General features: G+C 44.9%; 1 protein-coding gene across 5 annotated transcripts in view; it reads right to left on the reverse strand.

Moving 5' to 3' along the window:
• Positions 1 to 17,680, reverse strand: part of DENND1A (DENN domain containing 1A) — a 539,466-nt gene that overhangs the window by 201,395 nt on the left and 320,391 nt on the right. For all 5 annotated transcript variants that reach the window (XM_069985728.1, XM_069985725.1, XM_069985726.1 and 2 more), the window contains one exon: positions 14,695 to 14,796. In XM_069985728.1, the coding sequence (XP_069841829.1) occupies positions 14,695 to 14,796 (102 nt within the window). The remainder of the gene's footprint in view (positions 1 to 14,694; positions 14,797 to 17,680) is intronic.

Genomic DNA, 17,680 nt, shown 5'->3' on the forward strand with positions numbered 1-17,680 from the left:
TTCAGCTGCCAGGGATGGGGGTTGTAGTCATGTAACACACAACTGCTATCGGGGGGAGGATGGGGGTTGTAGTCATGTAACACACAACTGCTATCAGGGGTAGGATGAGGGTTGTAGTCATGTAACACACACCAGCTATCAGGGGGGAGGATGGGGGTTGTAGTCATGTAACACACACCAGCTATCAGGGGGGAGGATGGGGGTTGTAGTCATGTAACACACAGCAGCTATCAGGGGGGAGGATGGGGGTTGTAGTCATGTAACACACCTGCTATCAGGGGGAGGATGGGGGTTGTAGTCATTTAACACACACCTGCTATCGGGAAGGATGGGGGTTTTAGTCATGTTACACTAACAATCAGAGGGTGATGGGGGTTGTAGCCATATAACACACACCAGCCAGCAGGGGGGGATGATAGGGGTTGTAGCCATATAACACACACCAGCCAGCAGGGGGGATGATGGGGGTTGTAGCCATATAACACACACCAGCCAGCAGGGGGGATGATAGGAGTTGTAGCCATATAACACACACCAGCCAGCAGGGGGGATGATGGGGGTTGTAGCCATATAACACACACCAGCAAGCAGGGGTGATGATGGGGGCTGTAGCCATATAACACACACCAGCCAGCAGGGGGGATGATGGGGGTTGTAGTCATGTAACACACACCAGCTATCAGGGGGGAGGATGGGGGTTGTAGTCATGTAACACACAGCAGCTATCAGGGGGGAGGATGGGGGTTGTAGTCATGTAACACACCTGCTATCAGGGGGAGGATGGGGATTGTAGTCATGTAACACACACCTGCTATCAGGGGGAGGATGGGGATTGTAGTCATGTAACACACACCTGCTCTCAGGGGGAGGATGGGGGTTGTAGTCATTTAACACACACCTGCTATCGGGAAGGATGGGGGTTTTAGTCATGTTACACTAACAATCAGAGGGTGATGGGGGTTGTAGCCATATAACACACACCAGCCAGCAGGGGGGATGATGGGGGTTGTAGCCATATAACAGACACCAGACAGCAGGGGGGATGATGGGGGTTGTAGCCATATAACACACCAGCCAGCAGGGGGGGTGATGGGGGTTGTAGCCATATAACACACCAGCCAGCAGGGGGCATGATGGGGGCTGTAGCCATATAACACACACCAGCCAGCAGGGGGGATGATGGGGGCTGTAGCCATATAACACACACCAGGCAGCAGGGGGGATGATGGGGGCTGTAGCCATATAACACACACCAGCCAGCAGGGGGGGTGATGGGGGCTGTAGCCATATAAGACACACCAGCCAGCAGGGGGGATGATGGGGGTTGTAGCCATATAACAGACACCAGCCAGCAGGGGGGGGTGATGGGGGTTGTAGCCATATAACACACAGCAGCCAGCAGGGGGGATGATGGGGGTTGTAGCCATATAACACACACCAGCCAGCAGGGGGATGATGGGGGTTGTAGCCATATAACACACACCAGCCAGCAGGGGGGATGATAGGAGTTGTAGCCATATAACACACACCAGCCAGCAGGGGGGATGATGGGGGTTGTAGCCATATAACACACACCAGCCAGCAAGGGGGATGATGGGAGTTGTAGTTTTACTATTCCTGGTGTCAGGGCATGCTGGCCACTGACCCAGCAGGGTAACCTGGATTTGTCTGTAATCTGCAGGTTACAGCCCCCCTCCCCCTCCCCAGTCAGAGTCAGGCTGACTGTAAACCCCCCCACATTGTTAATGTCTCCTCTGGAGATCCCTGCCGGCCCCGGCCTCCCGCCCCTCCTCACACTCCCGCCGCCCCCACCACCTCATAGTCCGGTGCAGATGTAGTGGCCGCATCTCCTCCTGCCGCCCCCTCCTCCAGCCTTCTCCTCTCCCGGACACTGTTCTCCCTCTGCAGCCGCGACCCTGCTCTGCCCGCAGTCATTAGCAGCGGGGGTCTGCTACACACAGTAGCCGACCCCTGCTGTATATGGAGCGGGTTTAGGAGGGGGGTAATACCGCTGTCAGTGTGACAGCGGCATCTATATAGTTACATAGCCTGCACAAGCAACAGCTATGTGCCGGCTATTTGAATTTGGCGCCGACGGGGGAAGAGGGTTCGCGCGCCGAGGAGGTGACAGGTGGGAGCAGGGGGCGGCACACAGAGAACACGGCCGGCGCTCACATAGCCACCGGCCGTGTTCTCTGCGCTATACTTTATGTTAAACTGCATAATAGCGCAGTTTAACATAAAGTTTCGATACCAGGAAATTCTGGTATCGAACTGTTTTTCGGCCCGGAATATCGATAGTAGTATCGATATTTCGGTGCATCGTGCAACACTAGTCCACTGAGTCCTCCATAGACATATACAGGCTCAGTGGTGGACACTGGGGGGCGGGGCTTGGTCACATATAAGCAATCTTATGGACCAAAACACCACAGAGCAGGGCAGCCCAGCCTGGAGGAGGGGAGCCTGATTTTAGCTCTATGAGGTACACAGGGAGCTGCTGTCAGTAAGTGCTGTGAGTACATTTACTAATACTGTAAACTGAGAAATTTTACTATAAAGTGGCCAACCCCTTTAAGGCCCTATAACATGAAAAGATAACCGTCCCGTGTAATAGAAGGCAACGATCAGCTGACATGAACGATGTCGGCTGATCGTTGTAGTCGTTTGCCTTTCAACATGTTGAAAGACAAACAAGTAATATAGCAGCGATCTGCTGCCATCGCTCCATGGAATAGGTGTGGTGGCAGCAGACCACTCCTATCTGCTATGGGCTGCCCGGATGATCTAGCGAACACCTGGGCAGCACCCCCCCCCCCCCCGTACTCACCCACTAGCTGCTGATGCAAGTAATATTGGCAGCAGTGAGCGGGTAATGATTGCTCCTCTCAGTCGCCCCGGTTGATAAATTGGATTATTGGAGGGCTATGGTAACAAATACAACAAGGGAAAAAAGCCAGGTCACTATTACAACCAGGGAGGACATTTCCTGTGTGTTAAAACAACGTCCGGATGGAGGTGAGCTGCAGGGGCTCAAACAGTGCTTGGAAGGCAGTGACGTAGTACATCTTTTTTTTATTTGTTTTAATACAGCCTAGCCTCCTCCTTGGATAGCTATTATCATAAAAATAGCATATTTGTAAATTACTTCAATTCGCAAAAAATTTCCCTTCCCCCCACATATTGCACACTCCCCATCACTAGTCCTGCAGTGCCACCTGTTTCCTCCCAGCACAGCTGCAGTCATACATTTCATTCTGTAACTGCATCTTGTGACAAATACTCAGAACACCAGAACATTACATAGGTTTATGGGCTGACTTCCTATGAACTATAGCCTCCCCTCCCAGCTCTATTTGTTTGCTGCTGCTATCTCAGGACATTATACACTTCTCTTGAGGCTGTGTTCACACATTGTGTTTTTAAAGCTTTCCTTTTGTTTTAGTAAGTTTACTGAAATCACAGCAAAGTGACGCTATTTCATTCTAATTGTGGAAATCAAAGTGAAAAAATGCTTAATTTTTATAGACATTTTGGAAAATCTCGGCAAAAACCAGGCCACAACGCAGTAACGCTCATGTCAAAAATACATAAAAAAAAAACAAAAAAACATTTTTTTAAAACTTCTGACTTGTCATAGCAACTTGTCAGAAGTGCATATTAGTCAGGGAACCCTATGATTACTAGAACAAAGGGGCAGGCACTCACTCTGCCACTTCTTCTCTGCTACAGGGAGGTGAATTCCACAGACTGCTCATATTAGCCATCTACGGAATTCATCTCCCTGTAGTGGAGATAAAAGGGCAGAGTGTGCGCTTCTTGGTTCTAGCAACCAGGAGGCTTCTGAGCAGCTGGAACCCGACCAATACGCACTTCTGACATGTTGCTAAGGCATGTCAGATGTTTTTAAAAATGGTAGTAACACTTTAACACTTTAAACACTTTTAAAATATGTTGCGAAACCGTAAAAAAAATAATTTGCGCTGTCAAATTGAAAAAAAAAAAAAGAATTTGTTTTTATTTCGGGGAGTTTTGCATTTACGCCATTCGCCCTATGGTAAAACTGACTTGTTATATATGTTCCTCAAGTTGTTACGATTACAATGATATGTAACATGTATAACTTTTATATTATGTGATGGCTTTTAAAAAATTCAAACCATTGTTAACAAATATATGTTCCTTAAAATCGCTCCATTCCCAGGCTTATAACACTTTTATCCTTGGATCTATGGGGCTGTGTCAGGTGACATTTTTTGCGCCATGATGTGTTCTTTCTATCGGTACCTTGATTACGCAAATACGACTTTTTGATCACTTTTTATTACATTTTTTCTGGATTTGATGCGACCAAAAATGCACAATTTTGCACTTTGGAATTTTTATGCGCTGACGCCGTTTACCGTGCAAGATCAAGAATGTGATTAATAGTTCAGGCGATTATGTGCGCGGCCATACCAAATATGTTTATTTATTTGTTTATTTATTAATTTATATTTATAAAATGGGAAAAGGGGGGTGATTTGGACTGCAGCCGGGAGCGGTGCTGTTGAGAGCGGGGTCCCGGCGAGATCCCGCTCTGAACACCCCCCGCGGCACCATGACGTACCAGGTACGTCATGGGACGCTAAGGGGTTAAACATCATATTTTACCTATCCATGCTGCATGTCTTCTGTGATCCTTCTCCCGGTCCCGCGTGCAGCAGCAGCTTCGGAGTGGGCTGTCTGAACTGACAGACCGCTTAGACATTCACTGGCCTCGGCCGTCCCGGCCAGCGATTGGTTGAGCGATCTGTCATCTCAGACAGGCTGCTCCGAAGCTGCTGCTGCGAGTGGAACTGAGAGAAGGAGCGCAGAAGACTTGCAGCATGGATAGGTAAAGTATGATGTTTTTAAATCGTTGGTGACCCGTCGCGCACTGCTATTCCACGTAGCGATGCATGGATGGCGACCGATTAATTTAGGTTTTAAAATAAATGAACGATCAGTCGATCACACGATCATCGGCCAACTATCGCTCCGTGGAATAGGCCCCTTAGTCTAATCAGTTCACCTGGCTGAACTCCAGCAGCCTAATTAGCTGTCCTGCAGTGATGAGATTCGAGACGAGATATCGTGGAGCTACATAATTATACAAAATAGTGAGCACCAGAATATGGGTGAGTGCCACTTCAGTGCAACAGTCCAGTCTTCTGGCCCATCCCATCTCTTGAGTAGTTGAGTGCCCTGCAGTGATGACTGGCAGAGTGACATCACTGCAGAGTGGCACCTCAATATTAATGAGGAAGGAAGGGTTGGATAGGTGCACTGTGGCCACCTTCCACTGTCTCTCTCTCTACCTGTAACACTGTAGAATTTGTTGGTGAGTGCAACTCCATCACATTTCTTCTCTGCAGCTTGTGCTATGTCATGTACAGTCTGCTAATGTCTCCAATACCATAGTCTCTATCCCTTACATTCCTAATTTGATTTCTCATGGACATTTAAAAGTAAAAAGTTTTATCAGTAGTACCAACTCTGTTCTGTTGACCTGTTGTGTTTAGTAGGAAAATTGAAATCAAGGCGGCAAACAACCCATGCAGGCCACATAAACTAAAATAGGTATACATTAGACAAGATCTTGAAAATGTAATAAGAGCTTATGTTGACATATATACGTAAAAAAAAAAAAACTAATCAAGGAGTGCTTCTTTAAATGAACTTTCCTTGTATCCCAGTATATATTACCCAAGTAGTACATATTTCAGCCACGCCTACAACTGTACTGCACATTCTATCAGAAACATAACAATGAGAGTTAAATGTATGTAAATAATAAGTAATCTCGCTTCGCTAAAGAATTAATTAATTTGAAAAAAACAACCCATGAGTATAGGAAAAAGGAAAAAAAAACCTTTCCACCCCCAAACACAGCGTGTTATAGATCAAAGAGCTGTTACCTTCCCCGGTCTGTATTTTCTGCAGCCCGTGTACCCGAGCTTTGATCTATTAATTAAGAGTACTTCAGTAGCAGGTGGCATCGATACAACCGCAAGCAAAATTGTTCAAACTTTGTCTTAGCAAATGAAAAGCATTTAACCAACAGCATCACTCGGCCCATTTGCTGGAGAGCATTAAGAATTGAATAAAGCACCGGCCAGTCTCCGAGCACAATAAGAATATGCAAGAACATAGGAGCCTGATTAATATTGAGTTATTCTACACAATTTGCCTGGGAAATTGGGTGAGAAGAAAAGGCCTTGAAAGAAAAGAACACTGGAATAACAGGACAGCAAGAGGTACCCTTGTGCGTCTACCAATTCTACATATAATATGCAAGAATTATAAATATTTATACGTAATATGGAAGAAAAAAAAGAGCAACCGGCAAACTTTTCATTAATAAAGCATAAATTATATAAGGAGAGAGTTCAAGCCTTAAACACTGGCGCATTGCTGAGTCTACTGCTATGTTGGCGTATTTTAGAGGTTTCGGCTCTAAGCTGCTAAGTTGCTTTTTTATTTCTTTTTTATTTAAATCGAATTGCGAGCGCAAAGATCCCTGACTTCTCTTTACTGTGGAAATTTTAGTATAACATATATTATTAAAGGGCATTTTGCCGACTTCTTAAAATTAAAAGAAAATGTTTTCTTCCGCTCATTGTGCTTGTGGAGGGGAACATTCGCTTTTAAGCTCTTAAAGGGGACTTGTCATAATCTGTTTGTGTTAGCCAATACATAAAAAACCCAAAAAATGACAATTCTGGATCATCTTTTCTTAAAGCTCTGTGATGTGGCGTCTCTCTGTTAGGGTGGGTTCACACTACGGAATCTGCGTGGATAAGTTTTGGCGGATTCCGTAGCTCGTACCCGTTTACAGCAACACGCATCTCTGCCTGTCCCATAGACACCATTCTATAGGGGGGAGAATTCCGCTGTCCGCCGAAAGAATTAAGATGTCAGTTCTTTTGGGGGAAGATGGAATCCGCCTGCCATAGAATGGTGTCTATGGCATGGGCAGAGATGCACGCTGTTGCGAGCGGGGACGAGCTACGGAATCCGCCAGAACTTCTCTGTGTGGATTCCGTAGTGTGAACCCACCCTTAGTCTAACTAGAAATGAATGACTGAATTTCCAACTGGGTGTTACCAGTTGAGGGCGTTTCCTTACATTGTTTGACACTGGCAACTCTGATTGGATAGTGTCAGACATGCAGGGACACGCCTCCAATTGGTAACACCCAGTTGGTTATTTGGGCATACATGTCTATTGAGAAACAGAGGAACAGCACAGATCTATATGCAAACTTGTTCCAGAATTGTTATTTCATGGGCCATGTCAGGAGTGGTGATAGGTCCTATTTAAAGAGTGTGAATTATATTTTCCCATAATCTATGTTTTATTATGTTTTCTTTATGTCATTATGGGAAGGAGACTGTTTTATCTTAATTGAGATTTACATGATTTAGATAAAAATTTTAGTTGATGATTCAAAATACACATACAAATGGCTGCCACCCTGCTTATGGAGGATGATATTGGGGTGGATGAGTGATAAAGCTGCTGCTATGAGTGGCAACGCCAACATCAGTTAAATGTGGAGTACTGACAGAGTGAGGAGTCATTGGCTCCCTGCCCTGCCAGGCTGTTCCATCTCCCACTAAAGCACCACTTGCAGAGTGAAAAGGTAGAGGTCGTGATGGTAAAAAAATATTAAGGATACGTTCACACTAACCGGATCCGCAACTGATTTTCATTTAAATAACTGAACACAGCATCAAATCTGCACCATCAAATCTGCTGCAGATCTGATGCGGATCCTGTTGGTGTGAACGCACCCCTAAGGCTATGTTCACACTGCCTATGAATCCGTACGCAGGTCTTACGCTGCCGTACATGTGCGTCTGAAACTACGGCGTGCAAAAAATCGACATGTGGCCGGATGCGTACGCACCACGAACATATGCCCGCAGTACAGTTATGCTTCCCTAGCAGGTCAGTTACTTGGAAATCTTCGCCCAGCCCCGTAAACCACACAGAACCTTTTGGATCGAAAAATCAAGTTCAATTTGGCTGAAATAAGTACTTCGTACGGGACCGCATGGAAATCCACGGCCGTGAGTTTTAACATTTCCATCCTCAAACAATGGTCTTGTTCATTTTTCACGGCGCCATATACGATCCGGCCGTAAGCTCATACGTAGTGTGTACTGTGCGGGCGTATATCGTATACTTTCAAGCAAACGCATCAACCTCAAAACTATGTGCGTATATTCGCGGTTCGCACTACGGACGGATTCATATGCAGTGTGAACATAGCCTAAAGGAGTCCACGTGAGGGTGGGGGAGATTAACAACAATGGAGTTGCTAGTTACTAGGAATGCTAATTACTGGTGGGGGTTTACCACCAGGGGACAGGGGGCTAACTACCTGGTTGGGCTACCTGCAGGGGAGATTACCTAGATGGTGAATACAATTTACTAGGGGGGTTACCTACAGGGGAATGCCTACATGGGAGTTGCTACTGAGGGCCTACCTACTTTATGAATGCACAGCCTATTCTTATTCCTATTGCAAGGAACCTAATATGTTTTTCTGGCAGATTCTGTAGTGAGATTTCGTCATCATTTGTATGGCCTGCAGAGCCTGTTCAGAGCTGGTATCTACCAATATTTGGTTACTGGATAGTGAGATAGTGGTTTTGACATAGTTTTGATTTTATTCAGTAACAGCATGGTGGTAATCACAGTGGTCATTGTATAGCAGTACTGATAATACTGGTCTTGTTATAGTGTGTTTGCCAAAATCATGTTAATCTCAATTAAGATAAAATAGTATCCTTCCCATAATGACAAAGAAATATAACAAATCATATACAATAAGAAAATAGTTCTCTTTAACCCATTAATGACCGAGTCAGTTTTAACTTTTGCACTTTCGTTTCTTCCTCCTTGTATTTTTTAGCGCTTGGACTTTTTCACCTACACTGACATGAGCCCTTATTTTTTTGTGCCACTAAATGTACTTTGCAATACCAGACCTAATTTTTCATAAAATATGGTGTGAAAGCGGGAAAAAATTATTCGTGCTGTGAAATTAAACATAAAATGCAAGTTTTTTTTAAATGTTTTAAATTTATTGTGGAGGGGTTCGTGTTTATGCCGTTCGCCCCATGGTAAAACTGATATGTTATCTATGTTCCTCAAATCAGTACGATTACAACAATTTTTTATTTTATTTGACAGCTTTTAAAAAATTAATACCTGTAAAGAAATGAAATGTTCCTTAACCCTTTACCGCACGAGGACGTAACTGTATGTCCTCGCGCAGGTGCGGGCGTTCAGAGCGGGGCCGCGCGGCGACCCCTCTCTGAACCGTGGCGGTCCTGGGTGCCGCTTGTAGCCTGGGACCGCCGGTATTAGCGGGCACGGTCCAATAGCCGTGCCCGCTAATACAGTATTTAGATGCAGCTGTCAAACATGACAGCTGCATCCGATTACCGGATGCAGCATTTCCCTGGTGTCTAGTGGCGGAGATCGCTCCTCCGGGACGTTGTCCCGGAGGAGCGATCTCCGTTATTGAAGCTGGCCGGGGACCTCTCCAAGATGGCGCCGTCCCCGACTCGGCACTTGTTTGTTTTCGGCTGCAGCAGCCATAAGCAAACGAGTGCCAATCTCATTGATCTTTGCTGTATATCTATACAGCAAAGATCTCAATGAGAGATCAAAGTGTATATACTAGAAGTCCCCCAGGGGAGCTTCTAGTATATGTGTAAAAAAAAAAAAAAAAAAAAGTATTATTAGTAAAAAGCCCCCTCCCCTAATAAAAGTCTGAATCACCCCCCTTTTCCCAGGTTTTAAATAAAAGTAAATAAATAAACAGGTTTGCTATTGCCCCGTGCGTAATCGCCCGAACTATTAATTAATCACATTCCTGATCTTGTACGGTAAACGGCGTCAGCAACAAAAAATCCCAAAGTGCAAAATTGTGCATTTTTGGTCACATCAAATCCAGAAAAAATTTAATAAAAAGCGATCAAAAAGTCGTATATGCGTAATCAAGGTACCGATAGAAAGTAAACATCATGGCGCAAAAAATGACACCTGACACAGCCCCATAGACCAAAGGATAAAAGCGCTATAAGCCTGGGAATGGAGCGATTTTAAGGAACGTATATTTGTTAACAATGGTTTGAATTTTTTACAGGCCATCAGATACAATATAAGTTATACATGTTATATATAGTTTTAATCGTAACGACTTGAGGAACATGCATAACAAGTCAGTTTTACCCCAGGGCGAATGGCGTAAAAACACATTCCCCCCAAATAAAAGAAATGCGTTTTTTTTTTTTTTCACCACACTTTGAATTTTTTTCTGGTTTCGTAGTATACTTTATGCAAAAATTATGCAAGTATGCAAAGTACAATTAGTGACGCAAAAAATAAGGGATCATGTGGGTCTGTAGGTGTAAAAATGCAAGTGCTATGGCCTTTTAAGCACAAGGAGGAAAAGACGAAAACGCAAAAACGAAAAATTAGCCTTGTCCCGAAGGGGTTAAAACCAGGGGCGGAACTACCGCCGTAGCAGCCGTAGCGGCTGCTACGGGGCCCCTAACATCAGGGGGCCCTTGGCCTTGGCCCCCCGAAGATGACCGCTTGCAACACCCGGCGGCCGAGCGGGCCTCCCGGGTGTTCAGTGTTCTGACTGACAGCGCGAGAAGCCATAGGCTTCCCGCCCTGTCAATCATTCTTGTGACCGCAAGCAAGCATTCTGCTTGCGATCACAAGAGTGTCCCACCCAATGAGCAGCTCTTTGGTGAAGTCCCGGCAGCGTCATCGCTGAGCACTCAGTGTGCGCCGCCGCGGCTGGGACTTCCGGTACTAAGAACACAAACCGGAAGTCCCAGCCGCCGCGGCGTACACTGAGCGCTCAGCGATGACGCTGCCGGGACTTCACCAGAGGGCTGCTCATCGAGCGGAGGCAGAGAGAAGAGGAGACCGGCGACCGACGGGGGAGCGTGGGGTTAGGTGAGTTATGTGTTTGTTTTTTTAATCAGAGGGGCAACACTGCGGGCTATGTGGGGAAGGGGATGCACAATACTGGGGGCTATGTGGGGAAGGGGATGCACAATACTGGGGGCTATGTGGGGAAGGGGATGCACAATACTGGGGGCTATGTGGGGAAGGGGATGCACAATACTGGGGGCTATGTGGGGGAGGGGATGCACAATACTGGGGGCTATGTGGGGAAGGGGATGCACAATACTGGGGGCTATGTGGGGGAGGGGATGCACAATACTGGGGGCTATGTGGGGAAGGGGATGCACAATACTGGGGGCTATGTGGGGAAGGGGATGCACAATACTGGGGGCTATGTGGGGGAGGGGATGCACAATACTGGGGGCTATGTGGGGAAGGGGATGCACAATACTGGGGGCTATGTGGGGGAGGGGATGCACAATACTGGGGGCTATGTGGGGAAGGGGATGCACAATACTGGGGGCTATGTGGGGAAGGGGATGCACAATACTGGGGGCTATGTGGTGAAGGGGATGCACAATACTGGGGGCTATGTGGGGGAGGGGATGCACAATACTGGGGGCTATGTGGGGGAGGGGATGCACAATACTGGGGGCTATGTGGGGGCTGGGGATGCACAACACTGCGGGCTATGTGGGGAAGGGGATGCACAACACTGGGGGCTATGTGGGGAAGGGGATGCACAATACTGGGGGCTATGTGGGGAAGGGGATGCACAATACTGGGGGCTATGTGGGGAAGGGGATGCACAATACTGGGGGCTATGTGGGGAAGGGGATGCACAATACTGGGGGCTATGTGGGGAAGGGGATGCACAATACTGGGGGCTATGTGGGGGAGGGGATGCACAATACTGGGGGCTATGTGGTGAAGGGGATGCACAATACTGGGGGCTATGTGGGGAAGGGGATGCACAATACTGGGGGCTATGTGGGGGAGGGGATGCACAATACTGGGGGCTATGTGGGGAAGGGGATGCACAATACTGGGGGCTATGTGGGGAAGGGGATGCACAATACTGGGGGCTATGTGGGGAAGGGGATGCACAATACTGGGGGCTAAGGATAGACAACACTGGGGGCTAAGGATGGACAACACTGGGGGCTACATGGGGGATGCACAATACTGGGGGCTATATGGGGGGATGCACAATACTGGGGGCTATATGGGGGATGCACAATACTGGGGGCTATATGGGGGGATGCAAAATACTGGGGGCTATATGGGGGATGCACAATACTGGGGGCTATATGGGGGGAATGCACAACACTGGGGGCTACCTATATGGGGGATGGACAACACTGGGGGCTACCTATATGCGGGACGGGGATGGACAACACTGGGGGCTACCTATATGCGGGACGGGGATGGACAACACAGAGGGGCCATTTATGAAGGGGACTAGGGGGCATCTATAAGGGGAACTACACTGGGGGGGTTGACACAGAGGGGTCATCTAAGAGGACTACACAGAGGGGACCATATACTGTAGGGCAGGGATAGGGAACCTTGGCTCTCCAGCTATTGCAAAACTACAGCTTTATTTTTGACTGTCCATACATGATGGGAGTTGTAGTTTTGCAGAAGCTGGAGAGCAGAGATTCCCTACCTCTGATATAGGTGATGCACAGAGGGTGTCATCTACTATAGATGGATTACACAGAGCGGGATCTCTACTATAGTAGATGCACATGGGGCCATCTATATGGAGGACTGAACAAGGGGCAATCTATAAGCTGTCTACACAGAGCCTAATTTGTCTGTCTGGCAGATTCTGTGGATTCGTGGTTTGGAGTTCTTATAATGGCCCAGGACAGATGGAGAAGAAAATGAAAAGGAAACAACTCTAATGAGAGAAGGCGTCCCCTGTGAGTCACTTAATATAACTGCAGTGTAATTTATATGGTGTATAGAACCTGTGTAGAGCTGGGTGTGTTGATGGCATAGTGGTTGGTCGAGGAGGGGGGGGGGGCCCAATCAAAAGTTTGCTGTGGGGCCCAGCCATTTCTAGTTACGCCCCTGGTTAAAACACTTTTATTTATTGGTCTATGGAGCTATGTGAGGTGTCATTTTTTGCGCCATGATCTGAACTTTCTAGTGGTACTTTGTTTGCATATATGCAACTTTTTGATCGCTTTTTATTGCAATCTTTCTGGATTTGATGCAACCAAAAAGCTGTAATTTTGCATTTAGGCAATTTCTTGTGCTTAAGCTATTTACCTTGCATGATCAGAAATGTGATAATTTAATAGTTCCAGTGATTATGCACGCGGCTGTACAAAACATTATTTATTTATTTTCATAAAATGGTAAATGGGGGGAATTCAAACTTTTATTAGGAGAGGGGATTTTTTTTCACACCAACAGTTCTTTGAAGTCCCCCTGGGGGACTTGAAACACAATTGCACTGATCTCTCATAGATTAGATCAGTGCTGTATTGCACTGGGCTGCTGCAGCCCAGACCTCTAGATTGGCAAGCCCGGATCAGCATTGTTGCGACGCTGAGGCCCGGCTAGTTCAGAAGAAGGGATCTTCCATTTGTGATCACATTGTGTGTGTGTGTGTGTGTGTGGGGGGGGGGTGATCCTGCCCCCAGACACCATGGATGGACTATTTAAATGCAGCTGTCAGTTACGACAGCTGCATTAACTGTCTTAGTTAGTGGGTGCGGTGATCAGCCTGTGCTCGCTAATAGCTACGGTCCCCGACTGCTCATAGGTCCTTTAGAATCATTGGGGCCACGTCATGGAGGGGCGGGGGTTTCCTCCCACTGGGGGCGGGCCGGCCCGCCTCCAGTGCTTTGCCCCTGTCCGGTTAACATGAATTGAACATCGCCGTACACGGGAACAGGGCCTCGGTTAATGCCGGCGCCATTCGACTCATGTGTGATTTTAAATAGAGTGTACCTGATGGTACATTCTCTTTAAAGGTATCACATGCATCTTTCAAAGTACTGCGTGTATATTCAGTGCTGTATTTTTAACCTCTATGCTCTGTATAATGTTTCCTATTTTCACTTTTAAATGTGATAAATGTAAGAAAGTAGGAGGACTAGATGACACAGCATCTTTTATTTCTTGCAATTTATTATTATTATTATTATTATTTTTATTTTACTGATTAGTGCTGGATACTAAAAAATGTTCCTTTATTCTAATATGTTTTCTGGCTGTCCTTTATTTCACTTTTCATTCACTGTTATGGGGATTGCCATATTGCCTGGGCTGATCTTACCAGTAATTAGTAACATGCGTTACAGCAAGACTCATGGACATAGACAACAAAAGACGGACTCTGTCCCCTTGAGATGATTGTGAAACATTACTGAGCGTACTCTGTGACCTTTGAAAAGGTCATTCCACAGGAAGCTGCTATTGTCTCCTCTACCTACAGGTGTCACATGACACTGCAATGCTTTACAGATCACTTTACAGCAGGCTCCTCTTATCACCACAGATACTAGTCTCAGATCAGTTTTAGCCTTAGCGGGAAGAATGAAAATGGAAAGATTCCAAGATAATTTTACGATATAGATAGAAAAATGGAAAAGTAGAAAAACTGTCACCAATTCTTAAAAAATCTGTTTAACATAAAAACATTATTAAAACAATAAGTCATTTTCTAATAAAACATTCCCTTTAACGAATAATATGGAAGGATTCAGTACTGACCACTTCACTTGGTAGATTTTGAAGGTCATCGAAGGGAGTCTCCAAAGTGTTAGTGTCTACGTTCAGAACCACCACATCTTCCAGATTCATACCTTTAACTTTCTGAAATCCAAACCAAAGAATGAGTGAGGACATGTATAAACCCCTACTACTTAGCAAATGCATGAGTGGTAAAAGCAGAAAATAAGGCATATGCATAGAAAAGAAACTCAATTTAATACTCAGTCAATTCAGTTTATAAAAATATCCTTTTTTTATATGTCTCCATTAGTGTATATAATTAATCAGCTATAGGATTAAAGGTGTTTTACATGTGGGGGAAGGGGGTGATTTTAAAAAGTAACTGGTACTCACCAACTCGTGTGCCACTGATATGGCACCACTCCATCCCTACTGTGCAACTGTTTTATGGTTCAGGGGTCGTGATGTTGCTAAGATAGGCCACCGCTGCAGCTGCTCTTTGGCTGGGCAGGGCCAACACATCATGACCATCAAACCTTCACAGTGGGGACGGAATAGTACAGCCAGGGAGGAGAGTACAGGTTATTTGTAATCCTCAGGTATATACTTAAAAAAAAAAAACTATCTGCCTAGACAACCCCTTTAAAACAGTCAAATTGTGTAGGTCCCCAGTGTTTCTGTGCAGTCCAGCAGTGTTTTTTTAGCATCAATCCAGACAGGCCAGTCATTGCTTCTAACGTGCATCTGTGAGACTTGAACTCCCACAACCCCATCACCAGTGTTTTATTTGTCCTACCTTGGACCACTTTTGTTAGGTAGTATCACTGCATATCAAAAACACCCAAAAAGATCTGTTTTGGAGATGCTGAGAACACACAAACTTTAATTAAAAAAACCTGGTTACCTGATGCCGAATATATCCTGTAAGTCCCACAGAAATAATTGTTATTACCTCATCGGTCAATTATTTTTAAGGTGACAACAGATCACTGTATAGGGCGTCCTAGAGAGGGTCTGTCACTTAGGAGATCCCGTATTAGCTTCTGAATTGGAGGTAACGCGGCTGATCTGTGCATTACATGGCTTGCCATTTATGTGAAAGGATGGCAATTAATGTTATTTGTGAGGTCAGGCCTGCAGCGATCAGCTGATCATTGGGCTAGCTTCAATTTTAAAGGGGTCATTATCATAAGAAATCCTCTAAAATATTTCAGCAATGTTATACACTTCTAAATTAGTATACATCAGACTGTTAGCAGTCACTTTGAACTATAACTCAAACTTTTTGAATAACTGTAAGCCCCATCTCAAATCGATCAAAACAACTCCCTATATGATCACAGAAGTCTATGACAACTGCATACTACTGCGAAAGACATTTAGTGTGGGGGTGGATGACTAACTCTAAGGAAGCTTCCTTAACATCTGAATCCAAATGACTAGAGTTTCTTTACATGCAGCTGGATATGATTTGTGATTACCGAAAAATGACTGAGATCATGCTGTGACTTCAACTTTAGAGAAGTGACAATTGTAGGAAGTAGAAGCCCAATCTCATTACTTTAAAAACACATATTGTACAGGACTTTATACAGATATTAAGTAGTTCTCTTAATTTTTTGGTCTAAATTTACTTTGTTAGGGTAAGTACATACATGGCAGCAACCATTCAAACTGCCCGCCAAGACATGGGCATTAAAGGAAAAGTCCGGCCTTGTTTTTTTTTTTTTTTTTTTTTAATATGAAAAAGACAGGGGAGCAGGGGAAAATAACAAAGGGTATTAACTCACCTTTTCCGGTGCCTCTATAGGGCCAGATCACAGCTTACAGTGTTCAAGATCCACTGTACTGTAAACTATAGTCAAGAAAAATGTACAATATATTCCTCCTAAAGAGAAATTTTTAAAACAAAGGTGATATTTAGCTTATGGACAGGCTCACACGGATATAGTGTAATATTGTAATTGTTTCTGTACATGGGATCCCCGATACATGTGGAATCACTATTTATGCACCTGATGAAGAGGTCAGTACGGCTTTGAAACAAGTAGGGCTTTTATTAATAAATTATGAAGTGGATCATATACAAACATCTCTTCTGACCCCCTTTGTGACCTGCACCTGTTGGATTATGGTGGAGGTTTGTTGATGTAGATTAGGTTCCTGACACAGAAACCTAGAATACTGATGGAGGAAAAAAGAATGCATGGCCTATCTAGTCTTCCATTATAATACTGAGATTTATTCCAGGTAGGGAAGTTTATTTACGCATCCACTGCTCTTTCAGTAATTTTACTTCACTAACTTCAGATTGTACCCCTTTGGTAATAAACAAAAACTTCCAAACAAAACTTACATCATCAACATATATAAAGATTTTGATCGAGTCAAGTCTGTAAGTTAAAGTCATGCCCCCATCTCCTCTTTCCTCCAGACTATATAATTTAGGGGAACATTTATCAGCGTGTTTGCGCTCTTTTTTTTTTTTTGTCTATTTTTTGTGCATGGTCTATTTTTTTAACAATTGTACAAACAAAATTAAGCAAGAATTATCAACGCATGTATGCCTAATATTAAATTTTGCACAAGAAAAGCAAGAATCTGGAGATCGCCGGGGGTACGGAGGCCGGATCCCCTGTGATCTCTTACATGTCCCCCATCCTGTGGATAGGGACAAGTTAATTTTAGAGGAACAACCTCTTTGACCTTTTTAACATACAATATATAAAGACCAAAGCTGTTGGGTCACACTGAATTTTAAGTGGACTTTTGCCACCCCCCCCCCCCCAAAAAAAAAAAAAACAACAACAAAAAAAAAAAAAACGAGTTGAGTGAAACAAAATTTTAAAAAAATTCTGGTGAGACATTGTACTGTTTGCTAATCAATAGGATATCTAGCATTTGATAACAGGCGAAACACTGGGCCAAAGTAAATCTTCCAGCTGATCACTAATGGTTCCCAAGGGCGGACATGCTGCAATCAGCTGAATGACAGGGAGTAATTACATACTACTGCCCACCTCTA

Source organism: Dendropsophus ebraccatus, chromosome 10 (genome assembly GCF_027789765.1).
Source record: "Dendropsophus ebraccatus isolate aDenEbr1 chromosome 10, aDenEbr1.pat, whole genome shotgun sequence".
Classification (NCBI taxonomy): Eukaryota; Metazoa; Chordata; class Amphibia; order Anura; family Hylidae; genus Dendropsophus; species Dendropsophus ebraccatus.